Here is a 19913-nt window from a genome sequence, read left to right on the forward strand (position 1 = left end):
TCAAGTCTTTACTGTTTGAAATCCCCATTGGTGGAAATTGTTATTGTTACATTATTTTAAACTGATACCTACACTGTCACTATAATCGTCCTATAGTTGTTATTTGTCACAAATCAAAACAAAGCTCTTGATCAAAAGGGTCACTGATGTGGTCTAGGTGCATATGCACACAAATGAAGTCTATTTTCCAGTCAGACTCTAGGCATTTCAATGATTTATTTTTGGAAGAAAGCAAACCAAGAACTAGGCATATATGCATGCTGGTACCCATTTACTGAGATGATCATAGATTCTAAATTTAATTGTTTTTAAATCCATAAAAATAACCAATAAATTAGTTAAAATTACCTAAAAACAAAAGGAAAATAAGCCAGAGGAAACTAAATAGCAATCATAATAATTCAACAAAACTTTTAAACTATAATAATAATAATAATAATAATAATAATTAGCTCCTACGCGATTATCACTGATAACGCAAAACGGAGAAAGCGGATTTACTCGATTTAAATCAACAAACACAAAAATGCATTGATGTTTATCAGTACTGCGCCAGCTAATGATTTTACTTTGAAAGGAACAACCGGAACTAATGATCATTTTTTCCGTATCGTCACTCAACGTTCCTGCTAACCAGAAGAGCGATATTACTTGACATACACAACCACCTTTGCGATACTGCCTATGTATTGTCAGCACGAACGGGCAGGCCGTGTTTAGTTCTCGAGTTGACAGCAGGTGAGTTAAAACCTTTAAACTCGGTTGACGTTTGGTGTGACGCAGTTTGGTTGAGGTTAAAGCTCGTCCGTGTTCGTTTTAAGTTACTGGTAACTTTTTATTGTTTACCAAAAGTCGCACTTAGGATAGGCGTTTTCCAAGAAAGTGAAAGTAAAACAATACTGAAAGAAAGCCAAAATAAATATAACTATTTTTGGGTGATCTTAGTGTCCTCCAAGCTAGTATTATACGATTATTTTGAACTAGCATGTGAGATTTCCGACTCGTACTTCTTGTAAATTGGCGATCAACGGTGATATCCGCTGTTAAGAGCTTCTAAATGTGATATTACATCTTATTTAGGCCATTATGTAGTATACCATAGCGTTAGGGAGAATGGACAACACAGTGTCTCTGTTATTGAAATCAAATTGCCATATCATGTGACTCCTGATGGGATAATTCCCCTCGGCATGCTCCTTCTCGGCTCCTGAAGCACTGAGTCACTTAGTGATGTCAGCAGACATTTTTTTAAACATATCTTACTGGCAACAACAAGCCAAGTGAGATTAAACACAAATGTATTCGCAGTTAAAATGCCGCATTTCTCTTGGTAAACATTAAAAATAAAAGTTAAATTTACAAAAAAAAAAGATAAAAGATCAATGTTAGTATTTAAGTCAATTTCTTTTTGTGATTGTGATTATTTGAAACCAAAAATCCCGAATGTATTAATTATTTTTAAATTAACTGATAGTGCGTAATATAGAACATGGGATCCTTTTGATTTCATATTATCTGATAAATGTTCCACGTGAGGAATGCAGCATTAAAGCCACTATATGTAGAACTGGAAGTGTGAGCTTCAGTGCCCCCTAGTGGGAACAGCAAACACCAACATTTTATATATCTAAATATTATATCAGGACATAACAAAGAAAATCATCAGGTCCTCATCAGGTTCTAATAGATTTAAATACAGCCTTATATGAACAACAGCATGTGATGTATTACACTGTGTTTATTATTAATTTAACTTTAGTTATTCACCTAAAATTAAACCAAAATGCCGAAACAGTTTGTGAAGAATCACATTGTTGCAGAAGGTTTTTGGCCCAGTCATCTTTACAATGTTGCTGCAGTTCTTTGACATTTACAGGTATGTATTCAGACGCATCTCTCTGAAAGAACCTCTGCAGCATTTCAACAAGGTTCAGGTCTGGACTTTGATTGAGTATAACTGTATATATTATTATCAGTATAACTGATTCTTTACTTTTTAAGTCGTTCTGTTGTAGATGTACTTCTGTGCTTGGGATCCTTGTCATGTTTCATGACCACAGTTTTAGCCAAGCTTCAGCTGTCAGACAGATGGCCTCGCATTTGACTCTACAATATTTTGGCATATAGAGAGAACCCAAATCATCACCCATCCACCACCATGCTAGTTGCTTTTAGGTGTTTGCGCTGATGTGCTGGTGTTTGGGTCACACCAAATTTAGTTTTGTGCATTATGGCCAGACATCTTCACTTTGGTCTTATCTATCCAAAAACAATATACCAGCTAGTAACTGCCGGCTAAGGGAAGCGCGTGGACCCCGGGGTAAACTTTTCTCATGTTCCAAGTGAGCAAAGCGACTACCAGTGAGGGTAAAGAATAATATTTATTGACGTATAACCTGGTAGTTTATGCTACCCAGGCGATCAGAGTCTGGAATGTCAGCAAGCAACCACCCGTGAGCTGTGCTTTCTTTTTCACATGACTGTAACTGTTTGGCTTTGTTCTCAACCTTCTCTTGATGACTTATTTGTTGCCAGTGTTTCCGATTGTTTAATATACAAATAATATACAAAACATGACAAAACGTCCTTCCTCTCAGCATCATGGCGTCTGGAGGCTCCGTGATGAACGGCGACATCTCTCGCTCTGCCAATCAGCCCGGCACACTGGAGGAAACCCTGCAGCAGATGAACATCCTCATTCAGGAGAACAGAGACCTGAAAGGTGAGAGCAGTGATGACCGAGGATAGAGCAGTTAGGGAGAGGACAAATAGTGAAAAATTGGTGATAGTTGGAATGAGTGAGTTTGTAACACGCGCATTTATTTTAATTCTCTCTCAGAGGCTCTGCGTCAGACCAACCTGACAATGAAGGAGCGCTTCGAAGGTTTGTCTGCGTGGCGGGAAAAACAGAAGGAAGAGCGGGACTTCCTGGAGAGCCGGCTCGAGGAGGCCCGTGGCCGCATGGAAGCACTTACCCTCCAAAATCAGGAGCTGAGCAGGAGGCTGGAGGAGACCGGGAAGACCGGAGGAGCTGTGGGAGGAGTACAGGTGAAGCTGATAATATTGCGCATATATTGCACTGCAGATTTACAGAAACTTTAGTCATTTCTGCATTTATGCTATGTAATGTCATCGTCCAATCAGACTGCAGAGCTGGAGGCCCTGCGTGCTCAGGTCGCTCGGCTGCAGGCAGAGAAGAACGACCTGGTGGCCTTGAACTCTGAGCTACAGCTCAAGGCAGAGCACGATTCTCAGGATGATTCGTTTATTGAGATCATCAAAGTGTCGGTGAGGACGGATGAATAGCACAGAGCATCATCAAACACTCGTTTTTTTATATTCAGCCTGATTTTGGTGAAATGACAAACAGGAGGAAAAGCTTGGTGTCTTAGTATTGTTTTTCCTCCCAGGATGGAGGTGTTGATGGCATGAACGAGGCGTTGGGGGCAGAGCGCAGCAGACGCCAGGATGCGTGCATGACAGCGTCACGCATGGACAACGAGGAGGTGACGGTTAGCCAGCTGCTGCAGTCTCTGAGGAATGAGGCAGAGAAAAGCGAGAGGCTGCAAGGCGAGCTGCAGGCCTGCACGGCCAGGTACGAGACAGCAACAAAAGGAAAAGTTTCTCAGCTGTGAAAGTGCTTTAAATGTTTTTATTCTGAAAATGAAACAACAGATTCGTAGCAGTCTGCTTTTGTCTTTGCTCTATTAAAAAAAACCCAGTCACAGTTCTGTTTCCATAATACGTTATGGATAATACGTTTATTATTTAGTTTCACCTATTATCCAATAGAATTCGAAAGCTAGAAGAAAAAAAGTCCAATGTAGAGGAATTCACCCAGACACCTGAGCCAGAGACCAAAGAGGATTCTGCGAAAAAAGATAAGGTTTGTTTCTTTTTTCAGTTTTTTATATATTACAGTAGATCTGTCGTGCTGAAAGCTGCATTATTGGTTAAATCTTTTCCCTTCCTGCGTCGAGTTTGTGACTTTTTGTGTGCGACTGTTGCAAATGTTTCAGGCGGCCTCTGAGGTGGAGAATCTGAAGGCTCAGATGATGACACTCTACAAAGACCTGCAGCAGGCTCAGAGCAAACTGGATGAAGCAGAAGGCATGAAGAAGAACCTGCAGGACAGGTTTGGGCCACACAAACACACTTACAAATGACTATTTTAAACTTAAAAACAGAAAGGTGCAGAAAGATACCACCACCTAATCTAAATGCTACACCTCGTTTAACTGATGTTCTGTGTTATTTGATTTCCGGGGTTGTAGATGTCGGGAGGTGGAGCAGGATGTGGCAACTCTGAAGGCCCAATTGGTGGAGAAACAGGCCGTTCAGACGGAGAATGACCGACTGAAACTCCAGCTGAACAGCATGCAGGCCCAGAGCCTGATGGAGCAGAGGAAGACTGCAGAAGAGAAGTCAGAGAAAACACAAGCATACATACACATTAACTGATTGTGTGAGAGTGCAGAAACGGCATATTGTGACACTGATTTGTATGGGGTTGTATTACTATACTTTGACTACATAGCGATCAGGTCACTTCATACAAATCACTAAACACAATTTACTAAACACAGGAACAACCTGGCGCAGCTGAAGGACGCCTACACCAAGCTGTTTGAGGACTACACTGAGCTCAAAGACGAGAAACAGAGAAAAGAGGTAACTTTATGTTGTGTTGTGTGGATCGTACTGATTTTCACAAACCTGATGCAGTAAAAAAAAATATTTATAGTATTTTTTTAAAAAAATCAGAGATAACTGGCACCTTTACCATCCTGTTTGGTTCTGCAGTCTCATCTGGCTGAGGAGCTCCAGCAGCGGCTGACAGCAGCTGAAGAAGCTCTCGCTATTAAGCAGAAAAAGATCGATGAGATGAAGCAGGACATGTTCCAAAAGGAGAAGGAGCTGGAGACCATATCTGTTTTCCAGGCTCAGGTCAGTGGTTCTTTATGTTTGAGCACTTGAAATATATCATCTAGCATTAAACCCAACAATCAGAAGGCCTCAGCACAACAGGGTTTTAATGGTACTCATCGTGTTTTTGTTTTTTTCTGTACTTTCTGCAGGCAGAGATCTACTCCTCCGACTTCCACGCAGAAAGAGCAGCGAGGGAGAAACTCCACGAAGAGAAGGAGCGTCTGGCTGCTCAGCTGGAGTACGTGAAGAAGCAGAACACCCAGCTGCAAGATGAGATGGACTCAATGGGCAGGTGTGCATTCAGAGAGAGGAGTGACCTGGTCACGATTTGAGCTTCTTCAGACTAAATGTGTTAATTTCTATTCTTCTTGTGGAGAAAAACTCCTCGTGATTTAATAAAGGATCGAAATTTAAAAGTATAGTCTGCAGCTTGACTAACTTACAAATTAACAAAGGTTTTGCTGTATAATTGTGCCAAACCCATTTCTAATTGCATGTCATGACCACAGAAACAAACTGAGTATAATGTCCTGATTTGGCTCATCTGAAGCTTTTTCTTTGTGTGCAGGCGCTCACTGAACGAGATGCAGAGGAGACATTTGTCACAAGGTGGAAACCCACATGGAGGTGGACCATCTTTAGTTGGAAGAGGTACAGCATGTTATAATTTAACCTCTCACACAAACCTTATTCCTGGCTTTCTCTTACATAGCTTATACCTGACTCCCCTCTGACATTTTGATTATTTGGATGTTATTACTGGCTAGAAATACAATTACTCTAATTTACCATCTATCTCTTTTATACCAAAAAGAGATGTTGTGATGTTGTGTGATGTTATTTGAATGGTGTTTTTGGCTAGTGAAAAAGCAGTTTAATATAAAATGTAGGCTACTTGCCAAAAATGAAGGAAAAAACCCAAAACAAAAGTCAAATTCTTTGGGTGTCTTTCATTACAACTGTTTGCCAGACAAGGGAATCCCAGAGTAGCCAGACCCTAATACATTCCCTGCTTAATCTTCTTATAAGTTATATAATGAGCATTACACAATTAGGTGCAACTAAGACTTGAATCTACCAATTGAGACCATGAAGTCACTAAGAAAATATACAATCAGACCTGTTTTTTGTAACCATAGCTGCCCTCTACTGGATGTTACAGGGAATACACCGACTTTTCATAGATTTTTATTTTCATATTTTATATACAGCTTACAGTTTGCCTCAGCTCTTGTTTCTTTTTTTGGTACTTTTACTGCTGACAGGAACCGCACAACATTTTTCTCTGCACAAATAATGACTTTGCGATTAAAGAAAGTTATCTGACCTTTTTCAAAATGATAGTTAGATGCAGCGTAAATCATTCAGTATAGCCAAAACATTCGACTGAATGACCTTTGTGGTGTAATCAGTCTGTCAGAAAATACAAGTGGAACTGGAGCAGCCATCCAGCAGGCTAGAGTTGTGATCAGTGTCTCTCACTTTCAGGTACTGACTGGCAGCATCAGGGGAATATCCCTGAGCACGCATGTCCCAAGTGTAATGAGATCCTTCCAGACCTGGACTCCCTGCAGATCCACATCATGGACTGCATCAACTAGACGTTCGTCACAGCATATAAGCATTCACGGCAACAGCGGCTGCATCATCACCTAATCAGAGTCTTCCTCTGCTTTGTCCTGTATCTCTTCACTCCAAGAGATCCCATATGGGATCAATAAAATTTTTTCTTGGGTGGGAACACTTTGCTTTTGGAAGAAGCCAAACTGTGATATTTGGAAATGCATGTGAAAAGAGTATGTTGACTGTATTTTGTTGTACATTTAAAAGTGGCTCACAAACACTCAGAACAGTATAGAAAACATTCTACAGGACACCTCCTATCATGCGACATGCTGTCCGTCACATTGTTGGTTTGGGTTTTTTTGTAGCTGTGTTGTCTGAAGCAAGCTGAAATTTTTCAGGGGCAAAACAAGTCCAGAGCAAGCAAAACAGAAGCTGCATAGACCTTTTGGTAAGATTTTAGTTAAGCACTGACCACTGGTCATAAATATATTAATAAATCAACCAAAGTTGAGCCTTTAAAAGCTGCATCTGTTTACAAGTATTTGGTTGCTGAAGGCTTTCTATATTTTTGAAGGATTCTTTTTCAAATTAAAATGAAATTGCTTCTATATTTTTCCTTACTAAGGATATTTTAGTTCATAACTTGGTGTTTGGTGGTAAAAGCAGCATTCACCATGTAGGCACTTTATGAAAGATATATATTTTATTTTGACTTTGCATATTGTACCTGATAATCAGAATATAATGTATTTAATCTGATGATCAATTTGGCACTAAAGTGCAGGCAGAATCTGTACTCTGTAGACTGTAAAGACCTTCCTGATTCAAGTTCGGTGAAAGAAAATAAAAGCGTTTGCAAATGTGTCTGCTTTTACTCATGCCTGATGTCACTCTTCATATATTATAAAAATGAAACAAACATTTTAGTGTACAAGAGCTAATGCTGTTGTACAAGCACTGCACATATTACATTACCTTCCTGTTTAATAAAGATACCCTGCAGGGCTTTTTTCACATCATAATCACAGTCAACTGTAAGTATTAAAAATGTTTCAATATTGACATGACTTTTCATATGTTTTAAAGTCCCGTAAAATGACATTTTAGGCGACTGGGGTTTCCCTGTATAAATAATGCAACAAAATCTACTTCAGTAGCAGCTTATGTTGTTTTTCGTTTGTTTGTTTGTTTGTCTTACTTCTAGCTCATATTAATATCTAATCAAAGAAATTGCTATCCGAGCAACCACCCATTAATCTCTGTTTTTTTCTTTTCTTTTTTTAAATCAGGCAAGTCGTTGGGCACCTAACAGCACTCCGACAACACAACGGGGTCCTTCGTTTAGCGCCAGTTTGGATTTTCTCCTTCGCCTGGCCTGTGTGTTGTGGATTACAATGAGGTCTATTGTGTCGTTTTTATTAAATATAACCGAATGACTTGTACATCGCCACGAAAGGCTTTACTTATTGGACAGTAGGCATTATTTTCGACAGGTTGAATGTGGTCGTAACATCCGGTAAGGTGATTTTCGGGCTGCTTGAGTGAAGGAAGACGCAAAGTTGCAAAAAGGTAAATTGTTTGTCTCATTATCTTTGACTTGGTCATAAATGAATGGAAGCTGTTTGTTTGTATATATACATATGCAGAATTACAGTTTTATATTCACTTGGGAAAGCGGCTGTCCATATCTTCAAACATTTATGCTTTTAGTTGCTTTTTACCGGGTTAACCACTTAGTCGTTTTATTTTACATTGTAAGTCAAGCTTAACTTATCTCCACTTCAGGCTGAACCTAGATTTTAATACTTTGGACATCTTTTCGTTTTCACATAGAATGAGTGTTAAAGCTGTTAGCGTCTTTAAAACAACTGGGTGAGCTGCAGACAGGATTTTAACTGTGCTCAGTAGCTCATATTACAGTGTTGCACTGTTCTATACTGTGCAGTATCGTGTAATATACAATTAATTGATTTAATGTATGTAGAGGGTTAGTTACTGTTAAGTTACTGCTGCTAAAAGTGGTTCTGCAAGTTATTAAATGGTGCTTTGGGCTTAGTTTTTGTACAGCACTGCATAGTCCTGTGAAAACTGATTTTCATATCACTGTAGTTTCAATTCTTACTTGCATTAGTGATGCGCGAATCATGAACAAGTTCAATACTCGAGAATCACTTTACTGACTCATGAATCATGATTCACAAGCCCAACTGACTCACTGACTCATCCCTGTTGCTGTTAGCAGCAATATATCTAGCTTATAATTAAAATTGTGGAGAAAAACACAACATCCAGTATCTTAACAAAAACATTTCTGCTCTGAACTGGAAGAAAAAACCCTGAGTAGAAGCTCACATCAAGACAATAGCTCCTCGGTTCACAGTAGCATTGCTCTGCTAACAGCACATTTGAGCTACTCACCCCCTCCTTTCCTGTGCTGAATCGTAGGGTAAGCAAATCACTCAGGACTCGCTCACCCCCTCCCTCCTGTGCTGAATCATAGAGCGAGCGAATCACTCAGGACTCACTAACCCCCTCCCTCCTGTGCTGAATCTTAGAACAAACGAATCACTCACTCACTCACTCACCCCCTCCCTCCTGGCACACAGCTTCTTCTTCTTCTTGGTTGGCAACCAATGTTAAGGCGCATTACCGCCCCCTGGCTCACAGCTCAGTGGACATTTAGATGAGAAAATATATATTTGACACATTTAAGGAAAATACTAATAAAATAGAAATAAACAAAATAAATGTTCCCTTTAGAAATTTTTTTGCTCTATAAAATAGTTGTTTTCTTTTAGAATCACTCATCTTAGCAGTGGGATATACATGAAAAGAGAAAAGAAATTAAGTTTGAGTGAAAATGTACATTTTTTGCACTCTCTGGTCAACTGACTCAGTGAATCAAATGACTCAAAAAACCCGATTCACTTTGGTGAGTGACTCATTAAAACTCGATTCAGTAAAAAGAATCAAATTTACCATCACTAACTTGCATCGTGAAGAGATTGGTCCAACCCCTGCTGGAAAATCTGGAATTCTTTTTTTGTATGCTAATGTGTCCCCAGCAAGGAGGCAACAGGGTGATGTCTCATCAGTGCAGGAAATTGTGTTGGATGTAAAATTATCTTGCCAAGAGCTGGAAAAGCTATGCATGCACACTAGCAGTCAAAGGTTTGGACACACCTTCTCATTTAAAAGCAAGATTCTTGCTGAAGGCATCAAAACTATGAATGAACACATGGAATTATGTAGTAAACAAAAATGTGTGAAATAACTGCGACAGACTGGCGACCTGTCCAGGGTGTATACTGCCTCTCGCCCTATGACAGCTGGAATATGCTCCAGCGCTCCCCCGCGACCCTGAAAAATATAAGTGGAAACGAATGGATGGATGGTGTGAAATAATGGTGTGAAAACATGTTTTATATTTTAGATTCTTCAAAATACCTGCCCTTTGCTTTGATTACTGATTTGCACACTCTTGGCATTCTCTTGATGAGCTTCATGAGGTAATCACCTGAAATGGTTTTCCATTTCAGGTGATTTCCTTCAAGACATCTCTGGGAAGTCTTGAAGGACTTCCCAGAGATGCTGAGCACTTGTTGGCCCTTTTGCCTTCACTCTGTGGTCCATCTCATCCCAAACCATCTTGACTGGGTTTAGGTCAGGTGACTGTGGAGGCCAGGCCATCTGGTACAGAACTCCATCACTCTCCTTCTTGGTCAAATAGCCCTTACACAGCCTGGAGGTGTGTTTGGGGTCATTGTGCTGTTGAAAAATAAATGATAGTCCAACTAAACCCAAACCAGATGGGATGGCACGTCGCTGCAGGATGCTGTGGTAACCATTCTTGTTCAGTGTGCCTTCAGTTTTGAATAAATCCCCAGCAGTGTCACCAGCAAACTATCCCCACACCATCACACCTCCTGCTTCATGCTTCACGGTGGGAACCATGCATGTAGAGACCATCTATTCGCCTTTTCTGTGTCACACAAAGACATGGCAGGTGGAACCAGAGATCTCAAATTTGAACTCATCAGACCAAAGCACAGATTTCCACCGGTCTAAACAAATCTCTTTTGCTTGTTGCTTTTCCTTAGTTGTGGTTTCTTAGCAGCTATTTGACCATAAAGGCCCGATTTGTGCAGTCTCCCCTGAACAGTTGATGTAGAGATCTGTCTGCTACTGGAACTCTGTGTGGCATTTATTTTGGCTCTAATCTGAGGTGCCGTTAACTTAAAGTTTCCCAGGCTGGTGACTCGGATGAATTTATCCTCAGCAGCAGAGCCAACTTTTGGTCTTCCTTTCCTGGCGCAGTCCTCATATATGCCAGTTTCATTGTAGTGCTTGATAGCTTTTTTCCAACTGGGCTTGGGGACACGTTCAAAGTTGTAGCAATTTTCCAGACTGACTGACCTTCAGTTCTTAATGTAATAATGGATTATTTTTCTCTTTACTTAGCTGACTGGTTCTAGGTCATTATATAAATTCTAACAATTGTCAAATAGGGCTGTCAGCTTTGTACCAACCTGACTGCCGCACAACACAACTGATGGTCCCAACCCCATTAAGATGGCAAGAAATTCCACGAATGAACCCTGACAAGGTACAGCTGTGGAGTAAAAACCATTTCAGGTGACTACAGCAATGAATCTCATTGAGAGAAGGCTAAAGGCTTGCAGCACTGTCAACAAAGCAAAGAGTGGCTACTTTCAGCAATCCATGTCTACTCATAGACATATTTGGAGTTGTGTATCTTTTTTTTTCTTTGCTACATAATTCCATATATCTGGCTTCATATATTTAATGTCTTCAGTTTGTATCTACAATGTAGAAAGTAGTAAAAATAAAGAAAAAACATTAAATGAGAAGGTGTTTCCAAACTTACTAGTAGTAGTGTATGTGTGAGAGTAGAGCTGGGCGATAAAACGATAACGATATGTATTGTGAAATAACTTTTTCTCGATAGAAAAATTAAACTATTGCGATAGGCCTCATCTCTCTTGTCCTCTTAAAAAAAAACAAAAACAAAAAAAAAAAAACAGCCAATCCAAATTAAGTAGCGCAGAGCCGAACCAATCACAGCCGCAGAGTCACCTCACGTGACTTGTTACATACAGCACAAGCGCCAAGGCGCACATGTGTATTTGTTTTTGCAGCCGTGCAGCCCGGGTAATGAAGGAAATGAGTTTGCCAACTAGAGAAAAATCAACCGAGAGCGCGAGCGAAGGTTACCGAAGAAAAAACAGATGATGGTTCCAATGCCGGAGAGCTTGTCGAACGGAAGGGCCACAGAAGTTCCGTAGTGTGAAGGTATTTCGGCTATTTCAAGTCTGACAAAAAACCGAGTAGCGCGCACTGTAAATTGTGCCGAAAGCAAGTCTGGAAATACAATAAAGCGGTGCATGCTCAATCTCTGACTGAAAGCGCTAATTCATCATTCGGCTTTTGTCAGACTAAAGTGACTGTTAAAACTGTTTGAAAAGCTAAGCTATACAACAAGGAGAGATTGAGAATTTCCTTTTAGTTCTCAGTTTATTTGATATTGACAAAAGTTAGTCAATTTTGTCTGTTCTTCTGTAAAACGACCTAAGATTTATTTTTAGAATTAATATTTTGTTTCTAAGTGGAATTGACAATTTAGTAGTCTGTTTTGTTTGTTCTATTTTGAAACTTAAACGCTTTAGCGGCTGCCTTTTGTGTAGTTTGCAATATTTGCCTTTATTTATCTGAAACTGAAGTCTCATGTTCCTTAAGTACATCTACCCTGTTGAACTTATTATGGGAAATGAATATTTTAATTAAAACAAGCTGCTAATTATTTCACATTTTACTTGTGAGCAACGGCACATTTAAATCTTACTTTTAAATCTTAGTTATTTGGCTTATATCGTGATATATATCGTTATCGCCTGAAATGAAAAAAACATATCGTGATATGAAAAAATCTTATATCGCCCAGCTCTATGTGAGAGAGATAATATATTGGGATAAGCTCACAAAGCCTCTTGTTAAGTCTAAATTCTGTATTACTGTATACATAACACAAGCATTATGAAAGATGCAGCATTCGGTTAACTTTAGAAGTTTGTAACCTTGAGAAAGAGGGTCGAAGACAGCATCTCACTTGGAGCATGACACGGCTTGTTTAACTTAGTTTTGTAAAGTCTGTAATCTCTCAAGTGGTCAGCTGGACACCTTGGATACATGAGAAACATGGCTGCTTGAGTGTGTTATCACACTTTCCTGTGTGCTGCTGTGTGGTCTGAACAGTGTTTCGTAATTCAGTCAAACATTTAAAGAATGTGTTTTCTTAAATGTTTTTCTTTGTGGAAATTGCAGCCCACATCTGGGTTTTTATTGTTTTTGTTTTCTGCCAGATTGGTTCTTTCTTGAGGTTCTGCCAAAGTAATTCCACATATTTGCCTTTCTGTAGGTGACCAGGTGATTTGACATCAACGACACAGTTTAATTCTTTAAAATGGAGAGTAAGTGTCTGATTTAAAGCTCACGAGAATACTACTTTATCAGTGGGTTAAGACACAAATGAGTGCATGTGTTTTTCACTCAGGAGAGGATGATCTGGATATTCTGACTGCGCTGCTGGCTGAGAGCGAGGGTATTGGCGAAGAACAAGAAAGCCAGGAGCAGGCGGACGATCTGGATGGGCTGTTTGACAAGGAAAATGACGAGGAGTACAAAGAGGGCGTCGAGGAGGAAAAGCGCAATGTGGACGAGATGTTGGAGCTCTTTGGAGATGTGGATGACATCGAACAAGAGGAGAAGGACAAAGAATCAGAGGGTGGCCGTGAGAACATGAACAAGTCGAAAGAGGATTTACAAGGTTTGTTGATGTACAGTGGAGTTTAGTGGAGCTACATGCTGAGCCTGTGTTGTCAGCTTATTTTTGTTATGCATGTTTTCTTCTTCAGAGGAGTTGAGGCAGATGAAGGAACAGATGGAGAGGTTGCAGCAGCAGCTGGAGGCCAGCCAGAAAGTCTCAGTCCCGTCAGCCTCTTCATCCAAGACTTCAGGAAAAAACTCACCAAGTGTCACACCAGTGAGACCCAAACCTGCACCTACCCGACAACCAAGCCAGGCCAGACCAGCCACTAACGCACAGAAGACACCAGCAGGTAAAGAAAACAGTGAAGCCAACTCCCTCTGTACCACTCAAGAAGGAGCTTAAGCACATTGTACTGCGTCTAACCTTCTCTCTGTGCGACTGTAGTAAAGCTGTTTGTCTTGTGTATAGTTTTGTTATAGCTATAACCCACCTCATGTTTCATGATTGCTTTCTTCTTTTTTTTCATCCTTCCAGCAGCGTCTTCATCCACTCCAGTGAGAGCAGGAAGCCTCAAGCTCCAGGAGTCCTCTGAGTTTTCTTCTCAGCTCAGCATTGCTGAGTCATTTAAAAGCAAACCGAGAGTGGCTCACCAACCTAAACCCAGGACATCACCGGGTAAAACTCCAGTTTTTCTTTAAACAAAGTGATTGTGTCGTCACACACGTTAGAGTGATGCACGTATGTTCTGTCTCTGAGTTCTTCTTTGCTGTGCTCTCCTCAGAAAGCAGAGGACCACTGGTAGAGATAAAGATTGGCAGCTCCTTCAAGCCCATAGAGAGCACCAGCACAGCTCCTGATGCTCTGCGCTCACCTTCAGCGTCCCATAGCAGACCTGCAGCAGCTGCGTTAGCAGTGCAGCCTAAAGCTCCTTCTTACCCATCTCTTCCCAAAGACGTGGCTCTTGAGAAATATTCAGGACTGCGGCTCAGGTCAGAGCACTGAAGTGATGACAAGTTGTCAGTCGAATTAGGTTTTTTTTCGTTTTGTTTTTTCCCATTCCTGTGTTTTTAAGTCTTTGGCTCGGTTCTGTTTGTCTCCTCAGAAAACCACGTGTTTCTTCTAGCGAGATGGACCGTAAGATGGCTGACCGCCGTCTGATCCGATTGTCACAGTTACCGGAGCGTATGGCTCGGGAGACGCTGGAAGACCGCGATTGGGTGACGTTTGCTGTGCTGGTCAATAAAGCCACGCCTCAAAGCAACAGCAGTGTAAGTCAGACCTTGTGGACTTTGTTTGTGCAACATCAGTGACAGTTTCATAGAAAAATGTACAAAAGAAATGAATAAAAATTCTTTGTGAAAGAGTAGCTAAGGGTGAGTTTTCCTGGTTTTAATCCAGCCTTTAGGGATGACTTTGAACAGAAGTAGGATTGTTCTGCATATACAGGAGGCAAAGAATTTTTGGTGTTTAATATATTTAAATTGGAGTTAATTAAACCATACTATTTCAGTATTGCTTGCATATGATGCTAGGATTTGTTTTTATTTATTTATTTTTCCCTTGTGGAAGTCAAAAACCTTTGTGGTAGCACTAAGAAGATTTTTCTATGCGGATGATGAATACATTTATCCTGTAATATTCCTGATGGAGCACTTTCTTCTCTGCAGGGCAAAACCTTTAGCATCTGGAAACTGAACGACCTCCATAACCTGGAAGTGTTTGTGTCTCTGTTTCTGTTTGGTGAAGTTCACAAAGAGCACTGGAAGACTGAGACGGGCACAGTAGTTGGACTCCTCAACCCAAACCCCATGAAGCAGAAAGAAGGATATGACGGGGTGAGCAGAAAGTCTGAAATGAATCTAATGTGGAGTCTGAGGAAAAATTATTTTCTCATTCTCAGTGATTTTGTACTTTAAAATCAGCTCCCAGTAGGAAAGACAGTCTGATATGTTGAATATTGGAGACACTTGAGGCCTCCACTTAAATGTTTCTTGAGGGTCTGAGGCTCAAACCTTTTTCTTGCCTTTATGCCTTTAAATTAACATTTACACCTAATGAGAAACAGATCCTTAGTCCGTCTATTAATGGCACTGTGATATAAAGGTTTGACAATGTTACATTTTACTGCAAAATGTAACTCATATGTCTAAACTTTATCTTATTGGATAAAACAGATACTGGCAAAGTCTAACTTTGAGGATACAATTTGCAATTGAAAAAAGGTGATAAAAGGCAATAATGCACAATAGTCTGTACATTGCAATATTAAAGTATCGTGATTGAAATGATGGTATCGTATCATGGGCTGTCTGGTGAGTCCCACCTCTAGTAGCTACACCCATCATGTATGTCTGTAGTGTCTATAGTTGTTTGTACTGTAAGCTGATTTCCTTCCCAGAATATAAAACCTTGTGTTGAATGTGTGCAGGTGAGCCTGACGGTGGATCACCCACAGAAGGTGCTGCTGATGGGTGAAGCTCAGGACTACGGTACCTGCAAGGGTGTGAAGAGGAACGGAGAGCCATGCTCGCAAATAGTTAACATGGTTAGTCTGTTCTATTGTGTTTTCTGTACCTAAATGATTATCCTGTGCTTAAGAATCTGTTGCCTTAAACTTCCATCTCCTCCACAGTATGAGTGCCCATACTGCCAGTATCACGTCAAGGCCCAGTATAAGAAGATGAGCTCAAAAAGGGCAGAGCTACAGTCATCGTTTTCCGGAAGAGCGCCCAGTAAAGTCATGGGGAAGGGGAAGGCAGGCGGCCTGAGAGAGCGGATTTGTCAGGACGGTTTCTACTACGGCGGCGTGTCCTCTGCTGCCTGTGCCGCCTCACTGTGAGTGGGGGTTTTTTTTTTTTCCTAATCCTAAAGTTCAGGTCAGTCAGACTGTAAGAGGAAACTTTTTCTACTTTCTACATCTACAGTATATCAAATGAAGAAGAATGCAGTAAAATCAATAAAAACCTGACTCAGCTGTTTCTGTTAGTATCCTCTGGAGCAATCAGTCATGCAGGCTGTGGTCATGACCCTGTCCAACACAGATTCTGGCTTTAACTGGATTTTCAAATCAATAGTATGTGCTGAAGTCAGTTTGCGCAAGTTAACTGCCACCCTTACAAAACCAGGAACACAGTGTGGGACTGAAAGCATCCAAGCTGCTGCATTTTCAGTAACAAGCCTGTGTGTTGCAGGACCACGTCCAAACCGAACAAACCCACCCAGAAAACTCTGGACAAGCTGTTTGTGAGAGGCTCGGCTCAGCTCGTCAGTCAGGCCAAGAGGCTCGGTAAGGACTGCTAGATTCTCTCACACTCACATATTTGAATCAGTCCTTGTGGAAGTTGATGTTTACGAGCCTGATGTCGTAGGTGATAGATATATAGAATTGCATAGGAGTATTTTTTGCTTCAAACCCTTTTTTCCTTACCCTGACTTTCAGATCTAAAAATTGTTTTCTCCTTTAATTAAAATACTGATGTAGCTTTCAATCCTGTCTGGAATTTTAGGAGAGATCAATGAACAAAGGCAGAAGGGAATTCCCTATTTCAACTGTTTTTGCTTGTGTGTGTTTGTAGCCATGCAGTCTGGTGAAGTTGCAGGTTGCTCAGATGAATTTAAGAGCCTGATGTCAGTGCCAACACCTGGAGCTCTGCAGCTGAAGAAGCATCTCACGCAGGGCAGCCAGTCAGGTACACAACCTGCAAATCTTTTGCACTTTTTGGCAAGCTAGGTTATATTAAAGACGCGTTTGATTACAGTGTTGTGAACTCAGAGTCATCTGTCTCACACACCAACAAAAAAAAAAAATCTTATTTGGCATCCTCAGTTTCCAAAGAAACATCTGGAGCTCCTCTTCAGTCCATCTCGGCCTCAGACCTGCTGAAGCAGCAGAAACGGAAGCAGCGAGAGCTCCTGGAGAGCCGGCGGAAGAGAGTGGAAGAAGTTCAGAAAAGGTCACTGGAGAACTCGGGTGGTGCGACAGGCCAACATTGTTTAATGTCACCAAAAGCTGCTTCTGAAGTCCCCACGGCCTCTCAAAGCCCAGCGGCGCCCCACACTCCGACCCTGGGCCGAGGCTTCTCCAAGGGCGATGATATCCTCTTCTTTGATACCAGCCCCCCTCCAGCTCCTTCTCCCAGCACCCTCAGCCTATCAGCTGCCAAGCTGTCTGCTCTGAAGAAGCTAAGGGCCAAAGGCACAGGGCTGGTGAAGGAAGACCCCAACGCTGTGAAGAGGAAGAGGAGTGACAGCAGTGAGATCAACGCCCGAGTAGAGCGGAATCGCACCTCACCCAGTGGTACACGTTGCAGTTTTTTCAGATGTAATTCATACATCTAGCTATCCTCATTTTATTTTTTTTTAACTTTCTCATTAAGTTTTAAATTAAAGGTAACAATAAATTGTTATTTTAGCAGCACAGTACCTCACAGGATGGCAGGATATTGTTGCCTCTGTACCTTGACTGCATAATGTTATCTTTTTGTTGTTTGTTGGGAGGCAGGTTTGTATCCTGTGCTGCCACAGATTCTTGGGAACACAGGTCTTCATCTCTTTCTATGCTGAAGTAAACTTACTGTTACCTGTTTTATGGTTCTTTTCCTTGTCTGCAGGTGAAGCCTCCGCTAATGAGGACGAGGAGCCAGCGCAGAAAAAGAAGCAAGAACAACTCAACTATGTCCAGTCAGAGGAGTTTCAGAAGATCCTGAATGCCAAATCTCGCCATGGCGTTATACTTCAAGCGGTATGACCAGTGACATTTGGTGATGCATATGTAAAAACAAATTTAGTGCAAATTTGTAAGTTTGCTCACTTACAAAGAATTGAACTGCCTCTAGTTTTTATGGTAGTTTCATTTTAATGGGAAGAATTTAGAATATTAACCAAGATGCCAGAAAAACATGTTAGTTATAGTTATAAGGACATGGAGTCGCCTCGGCCAGTCTCCAGACCGCAGTCCTGTAGAAAACCTGTGGAGGGAGCTGAAGGTTTGACTTGCCAAGCAGCAGCCAAGAAACCTAAAGGATTTAGAGTTTCTGTAAAGAGGAGTGGGCTAAAATCCTTTTAATTCATATTTCTCTTAATGACTAAGGTATAAATATGTTTGTGATATGGTTGGTTGATAGTCTCTCTCTTCATTAAAATGAAACAACTATAATTCAATTCAGTTTTATTTATACAGCGCTAAATCACAGCAGCAATCACCTCAAGGCGCTTTATATTGTAAGCTTGACCCTACAGTAATACATCCAGAGAAAACCCAACAATCATATAACCCCCCCTATGAGCGAGCACTTTGGCGACAGTGGGAAGGAAAAACTCCCTTTTTAACAGGAAGAAACCTTCAGCAGAACCAGGCATAGGGAGGGGCGGCCATCTGCTGCGACAAGTTAAAAATTAGAAGGTTAATTTGTTTGGAAATGAGCAAGCTTACAAATTCACTATGGTATCCAATAACCTTTTTTCGCCTCACTGTATATTTCTTAATTAATAGCTCTCTCTTTCTCTTTCAGGCAGAGTACCAGCTACAGGAGCGCTACTTCAATGTTCTGGTGAAGAAGGAGCAGATGGAGGAGAAGATGAGGAACATCAGAGAGATGAAGTGTCGAGCTGTCACCTGTAAAAAGGTACTGAGCCAGAAGTTGAATTCATCGCTGACCCAGGTGTGCTGTGGTTGTCTATCAGAAGTCAGTGAAGTAAACCGTTGTTGCTCTTCTGCTGGTTCCAGTGTAGTTACACCTACTTCAAGCCGGCGGATCGTTGTGTAGAGGAGAACCATGATCTGCGGTGGCACGAGGCAATGAAACGCTTCTTTAAATGTCCTTGTGGACAGAGAGCCATTGCTCTGGACAGACTGCCACACAAACACTGCAGGTAAGACTGTGGCTTTCCGACAAGGCCTGGCAGAAACACTGAAATGATGTGTACACTGTAGTGGGACTGTGGGACTCGCCAACTCATTAGTCATTTTGCCTTTTCAGCAACTGTGGTCTGTTTAAATGGGAACGAGATGGGATGTTGAAGGTAAGCTGTCACAGATTACCAATTTAAAAGTTTAAAGCAACATTTGATTGAAACAAAGTAGACTGATCACACACTTGATGTTTCATTGCAGGAGAAAACTGGCCCTAAGCTCGGTGGAGAGCTCCTCCTGCCTCGAGGAGAGGAGCATGCCAAATTCCTCAACAGCATGAAGTGATTTATTATTGAGGGAGCAACATATACTTTTATATTTGTAATTTAAGGCTTTATGAGGCTTTCATGTGTATCAGTTATGTTTTTAAATTTTGGCATTATGTAGCTATTGAGTGTCTGTGGTGATACCAGATGTGCTGGAAATTGGCTAGTTAAAGCTGATTAAAGATTTTATATCTACAGTCTGTTTTTTCCCCACAAAAGAAGGATTTTCGGGGGGATTGATGTGATCTCCTTTATTGGCACACAAACACCCTCTAACATACTCCATGTGTTGGTGCCAGCCGGAGCCAGGTGGCGCACACTCAAGTCTATGAGCCAATCCACATGGTTTTAAAGGTCTGAGGTGGAATCACAGTATATAGATAAAATAAGCTTTTCTGGGGTTGAAGCTGTGTGATTAGCAAGTGCAGAGTGCCATGCCACATCATTGTGAGGC

General features: G+C 41.1%; 2 protein-coding genes across 6 annotated transcripts; both read left to right on the top strand.

Moving 5' to 3' along the window:
- The first annotated feature begins 581 nt into the window (after positions 1 to 581).
- Positions 582 to 7359, top strand: optn (optineurin). The gene is made up of 13 exons (XM_005460392.4): positions 582 to 738; positions 2598 to 2722; positions 2840 to 3048; positions 3145 to 3288; positions 3411 to 3595; positions 3793 to 3886; positions 4020 to 4135; positions 4275 to 4424; positions 4587 to 4671; positions 4804 to 4947; positions 5079 to 5221; positions 5498 to 5580; positions 6418 to 7359. The coding sequence occupies exons 2-13, from the start codon at positions 2602 to 2604 to the stop codon at positions 6528 to 6530; spliced, it is 1587 nt and encodes a 528-aa protein (XP_005460449.1). The 5' UTR covers positions 582 to 738; positions 2598 to 2601; the 3' UTR covers positions 6531 to 7359.
- Positions 7360 to 7825: 466 nt separating this feature from the next.
- mcm10 (minichromosome maintenance 10 replication initiation factor) lies at positions 7826 to 19656 on the top strand. Of its 5 annotated transcripts, none has more exons than XM_013264389.2 (18): positions 7826 to 8064; positions 12932 to 12983; positions 13067 to 13339; positions 13428 to 13631; positions 13820 to 13957; positions 14064 to 14271; positions 14385 to 14550; positions 14950 to 15117; positions 15711 to 15827; positions 15915 to 16117; positions 16474 to 16568; positions 16858 to 16971; positions 17109 to 17603; positions 17893 to 18023; positions 18793 to 18906; positions 19008 to 19153; positions 19261 to 19303; positions 19395 to 19656. In XM_013264389.2, exons 2-18 carry the CDS (start codon positions 12977 to 12979, stop codon positions 19476 to 19478), a joined length of 2706 nt encoding a protein of 901 aa, XP_013119843.1. In that variant the 5' UTR covers positions 7826 to 8064; positions 12932 to 12976; the 3' UTR covers positions 19479 to 19656. The 5 variants fall into 5 exon arrangements, with proteins under 5 accessions (XP_013119843.1, XP_025755120.1, XP_019202607.1 ...); XM_025899335.1 differs by having other exon boundaries at positions 7827 to 8064; positions 13817 to 13957; XM_005460388.4 differs by having other exon boundaries at positions 7828 to 8064; positions 13817 to 13957; positions 17109 to 17579.
- Positions 19657 to 19913: the final 257 nt, after the last annotated feature.

Source organism: Oreochromis niloticus, linkage group LG17 (genome assembly GCF_001858045.2).
Source record: "Oreochromis niloticus isolate F11D_XX linkage group LG17, O_niloticus_UMD_NMBU, whole genome shotgun sequence".
NCBI classification, from domain to species: domain Eukaryota; kingdom Metazoa; phylum Chordata; class Actinopteri; order Cichliformes; family Cichlidae; genus Oreochromis; species Oreochromis niloticus.